The 11924-nt window shown below is 49.1% G+C and overlaps 1 protein-coding gene across 3 annotated transcripts in view; it reads right to left on the reverse strand.

Annotated features, from left to right (window-relative positions):
* The window catches only part of pom121 (POM121 transmembrane nucleoporin), a 57952-nt gene extending 55068 nt beyond the window's left edge, over nt 1-2884 (reverse strand). The window contains exon 1 of one of the 3 annotated variants that reach the window (XM_072589439.1): nt 2220-2884. In XM_072589439.1, coding sequence (XP_072445540.1) covers nt 2220-2758 — 539 coding nt within the window. In that variant the 5' untranslated portion in view covers nt 2759-2884. The remainder of the gene's footprint in view (nt 1-2219) is intronic. The other 2 variants (XM_072589438.1, XM_072589440.1) reach the window with 2 other exon arrangements.
* Nucleotides 2885-11924: the final 9040 nt, after the last annotated feature.

The following is an 11924-nucleotide window of genomic DNA, read 5'->3' on the forward strand; positions in this document are numbered from 1 at the left end:
CTCATTAAAGAGGTCCACCATGTCTGTTTGCAGCAAGATCTGGACAACATTCAGACTTGAGATAGTACGTGGCATGAAATGTTCAGCATGGACTCCTGGCATCGAGGAAGCCCAGCGCAGACTCCTGGACTTGAGGAAGCCCAATGTGACTCCCTGCTTTTGAACTTTAGGACATGATGCTGAATTTTTACCTTCATTTCAACATTTCTCTAATCTATACCTAAGATTTTGTACATAGGTATATTTGTACTAAAGATGGCACAAGAAATGGTAACTTTGTACATTTTCCACTATACTCACGTATCCCTATACTCGAGTACATGTGACTATAAATCTAATTTTAAATACTGTGGCTACAAGAGCAGGTCAAAGAGCAGTGAGTAACCCAGCTACTGACTGTACAGCATTTAGAAGGCAAAAGTCAGACATGTAGCGAAGTACTCTCAACTTGAATAGATGAAAGCAGCTCAAGGAACACTCCAAGCGGTTGATGCCATCTAGGATGTGGTAGACTACTTAATTAGCACCCCATTCACCACTTCAACATCATTGCCTTCACTACTGAGACAGTGTCACATTATTACATTCCATCTGCAGTTGCACTGCAGCAACTCGCCAAAGCTCCTTTAATTGCACCTTTCAAACCCACAGCCTCTAGCAACGGAGAAGGACAAGGACAGCAGATGCATGGGAATACCATTATCTCTAAGTTTGTCTCCAAGCCTCTCATCATCCTGATCTGGAGCTATGCTGCTGTTCCTCTACTGTCACTATGTTGAAATGCTTCAAAACCTTTGTGGTGTCTCTATACCCCAAGATCTGCAACGGTTGAAGAACGGTTCACCACCACCCTCTCAAGACAATTAGGAATGGGCAATAAATCCTGACTGAGCCAGTAAAAATCAGATACTGTGAAGGAATTTCACGCACAAGTTAAGCACAATTTTCATGTTTTTTTTGCTTCTTACCTTTCAGACCCCTGCTGTTTGCTTTCTCAATGGCCTTAACTCGAATGCTATTCTTATGTTATGTTCTTTTGGGCTCATTTAATTTTCAAGCACCAAACTGTCAAGCTAACATTGAAAACAGGACTGGACTCAAGGAAGATTCTCAGACTGCAGCTCTGGACTAGTAATCGCAAAAGTGCCTCCAGGTGCAACAAAAGCCAAAATAAGGAATTCCTGAAAGTGACAATTGTTCAAAGTGACTTCACTGGCTAATGAGCACATCAGAATCCAGAACACAAGACTTTGGGTGAAAGTCCAGGGAGTACTGCACTGCGAAAGGTACTGTGTTTCAAAAACAAAAGGGCCTGCCCCCATACACTACTTTGAACAGCAGGAGCTACCATCCCCAATGAGCTGCTAATATTTATCCCTCAATCAACATTAAAACAAATTATCTCACCCTCACATTGTTGCCTGCCAGACCACGCAGAAATTAGGTACGATTGTAATTGTACCTCAGCATTTTTAAATCGGCTATGGAGTATTGACATTTAAGGTTACAAAAGGAGTTCTATAAACACAAGTCTTTCTTTAATGAAAGATTATGTACACAGCAAGTATTTTTCTGCAATAATTTTAAATACATATAATGGCTTTAAATACTCAGAGGAAATCATAGTTATTACATAACCCAAAATAATGGAACAGATTTTATGAAAATGTCTGATGTCTTTGGTATAAAAAAACAAGTGCAGGAGAAACCCAATTGTCTGGCAACATCATTGGAGACAGAAACAAAGTTAATAATTTGAGTCCAACATGACTCTTCTCCAGAAATATGCTCATCGCATTGCTAAGATTTTGATGAAAAGTTACAGGTTGAATTGAAAATCCCATTCTTTTTCCAATTGGATCTGCATTTCCAATAGTTTTATTTCTCCATTCAATCTTATAAAAGTAGGTCATTCAGTCCTTGTAATCTGACCCAACACTCAACAATGACTAATCTTCGCTCACAAGTACACTTTCCCGCATCCCAAATTTCCAATGTTGACCTTCCCTTCATGTTTTCATCCCGGTAAAATATTCCCAAAACATAGATTAGCTCAGCTATAAATTTATTTCTCAGCAAATTAGGGTATCAACTGCCCCGGGCAACTTTTGGACTCGATCAGCATGAAACAATACAAGCTTACGACAACTAGTCGAATGAATGAGTTGATGATCGTGGTGCGTTAATTGTTGTCAGGTCCGTTGTTTCCAGACTCTTACCCAAAGGACAGCCTCCTGGTCGGGGTCTGCATAGGATTCGGCCGACTGTAACGGTTCCTTATTTCCCTATTGCCAAAAGTGGCCTGTGCCGAGTTTTCGTTCGACAAGTAGCTGCCCATCATGAGGTCGGCGGGGCTCCGCTCATCAGCATAAGCCTCCGCCAGCGGGTTGCGTTGCTCACAATTCACCAGCTCCCACTTGCAGCTATTGCCCGGGGCCCGGCCGGGATTCCAAGGACCGGCCTGGGGCCTGCTTCTGACACTCCGACCTCTCCCTTTCCAATGGCCGCCTCCTCCGTTCAACCTGTTGTGCAGCACCTCGGCCCAACGCGTCCCGAGGAGAAACGCGACGGTGCGGTCGAGTAAATCTCGGAGCCCGGGCCTGGGGCCTACTCCCTCCAGCGAAGAGTAATAAACCCAAGCGGAAACCACCGCCAGCAGGCCCAGCAAGTACCAGCCCAAGATGTAGAAGGAAAACAGCAAAGCGAAGCCTAGCCCCGCCGCCCACGTTATCACAGACCGCTTGTGTGCGGGAGACATGGCGGCGGCGGCTTCAATCCAGTCTCAGTAGCAGCCATTCTGCTCTCGCTCTGTCCGCCATTACCGGACGCTTCACACAGTGCACATGCGCGCCATTACCCGGCACCCACTGCCGGGCGGGGTATCCTTCCCTCCCCCACCTCCCCGTCAGCCTGTCGACCTCAGGCCAACCTGGGCGCGCGCGCACACACACACCGACCGTCTCCTGGCAACCCGCGGCCGCGCACGCCCTGCGCGTCAAGTCCGGCCGTCGTCACTCGCGCAGGCTTGTGACGGCGGCGCGCGCCCCAGGGGCCCAGCTGCGTGCCTCCGCGGATACAATGGGCTGAGCGGAGGTACTGCGCATGACTTTGTCAAAGGGAGCAATCACACACCTCCAGGTTACAGTCCATCAGGTTTATTTGGAAGCACTAGCTTTCTGAGCACTGCTCTTTCATCAGGTGGTTGTGGAGAATAAGATTGTAAGGCACAGAATTTATAGCAAAAACTTACAGTGTGATGCAACTGAAATTATACATTGAAAAATGACCCGGCTTGTTTGTGAAGTCTCTCATCTTTTAGAATGACCATGTCAGTTCTTTCATATGTAAATTACAAAACCTTTTTTTTAACAAGTTACATTCTCAAAAGCACTTTAACAATTGGCGTCATGTCAGCCCAGATAAAGAATTGAAGGTGTTAACTCCTGTGAGGCTGTCTGTGCCACAATGGTCAGACTGATTCTCATCTAAAAAAACGGATTTACAGAATCTTGCATGGATTCATGCAGTTTTTGAGCAAAGTAAAATGTAACTCTGCAAGTACAAATTCACCCCACAAACTTATATGTGTATGTGTGCATGTGGGTGTGTGTGGGGGTGGGGGAATGGGGTGTTGTGGTTCTGGTCACCGAGCTGGGAATTTGTGTTGCAAACATTTCGTCCCCTGTCTAGGTGACATCCTCAGTGCTTGGGAACCTCCTGTGAAGCGCTTCTGTGATGTTTCCTCCAGCATTTATAGTGGCTTGTCTCTGCCGCTTCCGGAGGAAACATCACAGAAGCGCTTCACAGGAGGCTCCCAAGCACTGAGGATGTCACCTAGACAGAGGACGAAACGTTTGCAACACAAATTCCCAGCTCGGCGAACAGAATCACAACAACGAGCACCCGAGCTACAAATCTTCTCCCAAACTTTGAACACCTACGAGTGGGGTGTGATTGTGAGTGTCTGTGAGAGGGTGTGTGTATGCGTATAGGTGTAAAGGGGTTAAAGTCGAAGCGGGGGTGTGTGAGTCCATGAGAGAGGGTCTGAGTGTATGTGTGTGTCTGTCTGTCTGGGTGTGTGTATCGTACAATGGGGTCACCTGTAGAGTGACATGAACCCAAGGTCCCGGATGAGGCATTCCCCACAGGTACCGAACTTGGCTATCAGCCTCTTCTCAACCACTTTTCATAGTTGCCTGTACTGAAGTCCACACACACACACACACACCCTCTCCTTCTCACAGACACTCATAAAACACCCCCCCCCACACCCACATACACATATAAGTTTGTGGGGTAAATTTTACTTGCAGAATTACACCTTACTTTGCTCAATAACTGCCCGAATCCATAGAAGATTCTGTAAATCTGTTTTTTTAGATGAGAATCAGTCTTGACAACCTCACAGGGAGTTATCACCTTCAATACCTTATCTGGGCCGACATGACGCCAATTACTAAAGTGCACTTGGGAATGTAACTTGTAAAAAGGTTTTGCAATTTACATATGAAAGAACTGAAACCAACATGGTCATTCTAAAAGTTGAGACACTTAACAAACAATCCAAGTCTTTTTCAATATGTAATTTCAGTTGCATCACACTGTAAACTTTTGCTATAAATTCTGTGCCTTACAATCTTATTCTCTACAACCATCTGATGAAGGAGCAGTGCTCAGAAAGCTAGTGCTTCCAAATAAACCTGATGGACTATAACCTGGTGTTATGTGATTTTTAACTTTGTGCAGCCGAGTCCAGCACCAACATGTCCAAATCATGCTTTTGTAAAGGTGCTGGAATCCTGCAGCGAGGATTGCGCTGCTGGGATGGTGCTGCTGAAGTCACACAAATGTACAGCATGGAAACAGACCTTTCAGTCCAACTAGTCCATGCCAACCAGATATCCTAACCTAATCTAGTCCCATTTGCCAGCACTTTGGCCATATCCCTCTAACCCCTTCCTATTCATATACCCATCCAGATGCTTTTTAGATGCTGTAATTGTACCAGCCTCCACCAATTCCTCTGGTAGCTTTTATGCCATATGCACACCACCCTCCAAATGAAAAAGTCTCCCTTTAAGTCGCTTTTAAATTTTTCTCTCACCCTAAATCTATATTCTCCAGTTCTAGACTGCCCCACCTCAGGGAAAACACCTTGTCTATTTAACCTATCCATGTCCCTCATGAATTTACAAATCTCTATAATGTCACCCCCTCAGCCTCCAACGCTCCAGGGTAAACAGCACCAGCCTAATCAGCCTCTCCCTATATCTCAACATCCTAGGAAGTATTTTCTGAACCCTTTCAAGTTTCACAACATGCTTCCGATAGGAAGGACACCAGAATTGCACACAATAGTCAAAAAGTGGACTAACAAATATCCTGTACAGTTGCAACATGACCTCCCAACTCCAATACTCTGTGCTCTGGCCAATAAAGGAAAGCATACCAAACACCATTTTTACTATCAGTGCGAGCAGCTCCTGAAGGTATTTAAAGAGAAGGAAGGGGAGCCTCTGTTCTTCATCTTGTCGGCGGTCCCATTGTGTGCGCTTCCCTCACAGAGGAGTCGAGTTGTTATAATTCATATGTACAGCCCCCACATCCCAGCAGCTGACGTCCTGACCTTCCTGAGAAGATACGGCCAGGTCGAGGGAGAAAGCACCTATGTGGTCGACCCTTTCGGGATCTGGGCCAGCAAGCGGCAGGTCAGGGAAACCCTGAGGGTCGATGCCATTGGGGACATCCTACACCCACCCTCCAGCTTTGCTATCGTAGGGAACAGAGGGTACCTGACTTATGTAGGGCAGCTGAAAGTGTGCCGAACCTGCGGGAGGTCAGGCCATATGGCGGCGGACTGTAAGGTCACTATCTGTCAGAACTGCAAGCAGGAGAGTCACCCGACCAAGGACTGCAAAGAGGCCAAGAACTGTAATCTGTGCAGAGAGGCGGGCCACATGTACAAGGCCTGCCCAAGACGAGGGGCCACCACCTACGCACAGATGGCTGGAGGTGGACTGCAAAAGACCAGCAAGGTACCACAAACCAGCAGGGGAACGGTGTCTGGTGGCACCCAGAAGGAAGGACAGGCTGGAGCGGAGCAGACAGCAGCCACCGGAGAGGTCCAGCTGCCGATCCAAGCTCCTCCAGGACAGACGGATGCAATGGAGGAAGAGGGAACTAAGGATGCAGAGGAATGGATTCCTGTAAAAAACAGGAGGAAGAAAACCTGCCAGGCTGCCAAAACCTCCCAGCAAAGGGGGAAACGGCAGCTGCATGGTGAGGATACAGGCAGTTCTTCAGATGGTGAAGATGGGCACAAGGAGGGTCGTCACCAAAAGAAGAGACGGAACACCGTGGGGAGAAAGGAAGGCAGCACCTGCCAAACAGGAAACAACCAACCTTCTGAGGTGACTGGTAAAGACCACCACCCACCAGGTGAAAGCCAGGAGGGACCCCCCCGCCCCACAGCTCCAGGTATCTGGGAGCAGTGACCCTCTGACAGCCCCGCTGTCAGATATCGAACTGGACTGTGCGAACCCTGGTGCCAGCCCGATGACACCAGAGCGGGCAAATGGCCCCAGCGTGGAGCCGGACAGCTACCTCAGCCCTGCGAGGGTCCAGCAGTTCGTGTTCATCAGGATCAGCAACAAATGGACACTGGTAACCTCATAAACTGTTAAAATGGTGATAAAAATTATAAGTATTAATGTGCGTAGCATTAAATCTGCTACATGATGTGTTTCAACGTTGGCTTTCCTCGCCAACGTTAGAGCTGATGTCCTGTTTCTGCAGGAGTGTGGGTTACCACACCTCAGCAGCTACAAGAGATAGTCGAGCTTGTGGGCCCATGGGCCATCAGTTTGGTTGGGGGGGGTAACGATAACCGCTCCTCAGGCCTGGGTATCCTGTTGCGAGGAGGCAACTTCACCATCTCCGAAGTTATGGAGGTGGTGGTGGGCGCCTCCTCGTCACTGACATCATGTACAGAAACGATCCCCTGTGACTAATTAACATGAACGCCCCAACGGGTAAGAGTTCGGTTGGCCATCCTGCAGCAGCTTCCACTGTTGCTGGCTACGTCCAGGCTGGTCATTCTGACCAGAGACTTCAACTGCGTCGTTGATGCAGATGGACGATCCGGTGGCGGGGGACAGTAAACTGGACACCACGTCCAGAGCCCTGATGGAAACAGTCAAAGATGCCAAGCTGCACGATGTCTTCAGCATCCCTGCAGACGGAGCGCAGTGTAGATACACCTGGTCACGGGCAGATGGGTCTATCTGCTCAAGGATAGATTACCTGTTTGTGTCCCGAACGCTCTCGGTCAGATCCACCAACGTCAAGCCGGTGTTCTTCTCTGACCACTGCCTCCTGCTGGCCGACTGTCACCTACAGGACAAGCAGCGGGCTGGTAAGGGAACGTGGAAGCTGAAGACAAAGCTGTTGACCCCGGGAAACATTGAGGAGCTCAAGAGGGACTACGCAGGTTGGAGAACCGTGAAGCCCCTCTTTGAGTCCCCAGCGGACTGGTGGGAAACAGTAAAAGGAAACATCAAGAGGTTCTTCATCCTCAAAGGTGTTCAGGAGGCGAGAGAGAGGTGGGGAAAACTGTCCCAGCTCCAGGAAAGTATGCAGAACCTGCTCCTGCTGCAGACGATGGGGGTCGATGCCACGGAGGACCTCCAGGAGGTGAAGGGCCAGCAAGCCTCGCTCTTTGCCTCGGAGGCCTCCAAAATAATCTTCCGGTCCAGGGTCCACTCCATGGAGCAGGACAGACATGCTCACGTTTATTCTTCCAGAAGGTGCACAAAGAGAGCTCCGTGCTCAGCAGCCTGAAGGAAGAAGATGGCTCGATAATGTCATCTCAGGCTGACGTCATGAGGATCAGCAAATCCTTCTATGCCAGTCTCTATGACTCAAAGCCAACCGACAGCGCGGCCTCCCAGTCGTTCCTGTCCTCTATCACGGAGATCTGAGACGACAGAACGCGGGAGAGGCTGGACCAGCCGTTATCTCTGGATGAGCTGACCAAGGCCCTCGAGTCCTTCGAAAAGAATAAAACTCCCAGAAGCGACGGCTTACCAGTCGCGCTCTATTCTGCTCTGTGGGACTTGATTGACCAGGACCTGCTGGAGGTGTATGTCATTATGCTTCTGGCAGGTACCATGAGTGAATCCATGAGGAAAGGCATCATCACCCTCATCTACAAACAGAAGGAGAAGAGGGAGGAAATTAGAAATTGGAGATCAATCTCACTATTAAACGCAGATTATAAAATCTTGTCAAAGTTCATTGCCAATCATGGATGACGTCGCCATTTTCTGTTCGGATCCGCTGTCCATGCGCAGACTCTTGTGCATCTGTGATCAGTTTGAACAGGCCTTGGGGGCCAAGGTAAACTGAGGCAAGAGTGAGGCTATGCTCTTCAGGAACTGGGCCGACCAATCCTTGATCCCCTTCACCATCAGGACTGACCACCTGAAGGTGCTGGGTATTTGGTTAGGTGGGGCTGGGGTGTGCGCCAAGTCTTGGAAGGAGCCAATCAGGAAAGCGAGACAGAAACTAGGCAGATGGGAGCAAAGGTCGCTCTCCATTGCGGGAAAAAAACTGGTCATCAGGTGTGAGGCACTGTCAGTATTGTTATATGTGGCACAGGTCTGGCCTATTCCCAGAACCTGTGCCGCCGCAGTCACCCGGACCATCTTCCACTTCATGTGGAGATCAACGATGGACCGGGTCCGAAGGGACATGATGTATAAAGATCTGGGCAACAGGGGGAGAAACACACCCAATGCCACCCTCGCCCTGATGTCCACCTTTGTGTGTGGCTGCATCAAGCTGTCCGTGGATCTTTGGTACGCAAACACCAAGTGTCACTACGTACTGAGGTTCTACCTGTCCCCGGTGTTGCGAAGGATGGGCCTGGCCTCGCTGCTGCGGAACGCTCCAAGTAGTTGGACTGTTCCGTATCACCTGCCCTTCGTGGAGAAATTTATGAAGAAAAACACCTTTGACACAAAGTCCATCAGGAAGTGGTCAGCACATAGTGTCCTTGAGACCCTTCGGGAAAAGGAGAGGGTGGATCCTATTGAGCGGTTCCCTGAGCAGACTGTCAAAGCCATTTGGCAGAATGCCTCATCGCCAGAACTTTCCAACAAGCACCAAGACATGGCTTGGCTGGTGGTGAGAAGGGCTCTGCCTGTGAGATCCTTTATGCACGCCCGGACTCTCTCCCGCACCGCATGCTGCCCTCGAAGCGGCTGCGGGGGGGACGAGACTGTCACACACTTCCTTTTAGAATGTGCCTATGCAAAGGAAATCTGGAGAGGAATGCAGTGGTGTTTGTCGAGGTTCGTCCCGACCAACTCCATTACGCGGAACTCCGTGCTCTATGGCCTGTTCCCTGGGACACACACTGAGACAAACATCAACTGTGCCTGGAGGATCATCAACTCGGTCAAAGATGCTCTTTGGTCTGTCCGAAACCTGTTGATCTTCCAGCTGAAGGAGTTGACCCCGACTAAGTGTTGCAGACTGGCACATTCCAAGGTCCAGGACTATATGCTGAGGGACGTGCTGAAGCTTGTGGCAGCTGCCGTCAAGGCGCAGTGGGGAAAGACCACCGTATAAGGTCTGCCTGCCGAAGAAGAACAGGGGGCCCTCCCAGTAATTGGGCTCCGCTGACGCCTCAGCAGAATAGCTGGATAGTCAATGTACAGATTTGTAGATATGAATGATTAATTCTGATCTCTATATGTAAAGAAATAGAATGTATACGTATGTATGGCATCACCAATTGTATAGATATCAAATAATTTTATGAATAAAGTATATTCTTGAAGTAAAAAAAAGCCTTCTTCACTATCTATTTACCCGCGACTCCACTTTCAAGGAACTATGAACCTGCACTCCAAGGTCTCTTTGTTCAGTAACACTCTCCAGGACTTCACCGTTAAGTGTATAAATCTGATTTGCCTTTCCAAAATGCAGCACCTCACATTTATCTAAATTAAACTCCACCTGCGACTCCTCAGCCCATTGGTCCATCTGATCACGATCCCGTTGTACTCTGAGGTAACCCTCTTCGCTGTCCACTACACCTCCAATTTTGGTGTCATCTGCAAACTTACTAACTATACCTCATATGTTCACATCCAAATCATTTATATAAATGATGAAAAGTAGTGGACCCAGCGCCAATCCTTGTGGCACTCCACTGGTCACAGGCCTCCAGTCTGAAAAACAACTCTCCAACACCACTCTCTGTCTTCTACCTTTGAGCCAGTTCTGTATCCATATGGCTAGTTCTCCCTGTATTCCATGAGATCTAATCTTGCTAATCAGTCTCCCATGGGGAACCTTGTCGAATGCCTGACAGAAGTCCATATACAGAGAACCTTGATTATCCAAACAAGATGGGTGGGCACTATTTTGTTTGGATAATTGATTATTCAGTTCATTGATTCAATGCCTCTCCTCTGGGGCTCTTGAGTTTTCTGAAGTTTCCTTTTTCCCCTCTCTGCCTGCCTTGCCCCCTCTCTCTCTCTCTCTCTCTCTCAGGGTTTCTTTCTGAGCAGGCACACACTTGTGTGCAAGGCACCTGCAACATTGCTGAAGCCCCCCATACCGCCCCCCCGCCCCCCCCCCCCCAATCAGTTCAATGGAATTGACACAGCAAGCACTTGCTAAGTCCGCTCCCTGTTCAGGTGACGATGCAGCAACACACCACACGTGAGCCCCCATCCGCCCCCACCTCTGCCACCCCCTGTGTGCTCCCACCTCCAACCCCCATGCCTCATCCCGTCCAACCCTGACCCATGCGACCCCCAACCCTGCTCCCATCCTCCCCCAACCCTGTCCAACCATGCTGCCGCGTCTGCCTCCACCCCCACCCCCACCCCTGTCTGTCCGTGCCCCCGCCCTCCCCACTCCGGGGCAGCCAGACTGGACAACAAGAGTAAGACTGCTGCTGCATTTGGGGGGAGTGAGTCTCCAAATAGCACACACACACACAAAAATGTTTACTGCAACGTTTTGTCAAGTTCCACATTTGCCCTGTACAGGACAATGGTACAGAGATTATCTGGGGAAGAAGGGATCAGGATTCACCCTGTGTAGAACTGCAGGGAAAGTGTGGGGAGAGAGAGATGGCGGGAGGTCAGTCATTTGGACACAGTGCCTGGGCTCCCATCAATGTCTAGGACTGTTCTCAGCAGCATTTCAGTAAGCCGAGTTTGTTTTTAATCATTGAAAACAAAAGGCGCGATCAGTGTTGGAAACACCTCTTTGATGTAATGTTTCTATCGGGATCTCCTTCGGATTATCCGATATTCGGATAATCGAGGTTCCTCTGTAGATCATGCCCACCACTCTGTCCTCATCAATCCTCTTTGTTCCTTCTTAAAAAAACTCAATCAAGTTTGTGAGACATGATTTCCCACGCACAAAGCCACTTTGACTATCCCTAATTAACCCTTGCTTTTCCAAATACATGTAAATCCTGTCCCTCAGGATTCCTTCCCCTGCTGTTAGGATTGTGCTGCTGGGCTCCTGCTGCTGGGATGGTGCTGCTAGAGTTCTGCTGCTGGAATCTCCCGACCAGGATGACACTGTTGGAGTCCAGCTGCCAGGATTGTGCTGCTGGAGCTCCCTGCTGGGATCTAGCTGCTGAAGCCCTGCTGTTGGAATTATGGTGCTGGAGTTCTGCTGCTGGCAACCTGCTGCCAGGATTGCACTGCACAGCTGAAATTGTGCTGTTGGGATTGTGCTGCTGGAGTTTTGCTGCTGAGAATCACCACTGGAGTCCTGTTGGGATTTCGCTGCTTAGATCCTGCTGCTGGGAATCACTGCTGGGATTGTACTACTGGGATTGTACTGCTGGAGTCTCACTGCATGGATTGCACTGTTTCGTTTCTGCTGCA

Source organism: Chiloscyllium punctatum, chromosome 19 (assembly GCF_047496795.1).
Source record: "Chiloscyllium punctatum isolate Juve2018m chromosome 19, sChiPun1.3, whole genome shotgun sequence".
Classification (NCBI taxonomy): Eukaryota; Metazoa; Chordata; class Chondrichthyes; order Orectolobiformes; family Hemiscylliidae; genus Chiloscyllium; species Chiloscyllium punctatum.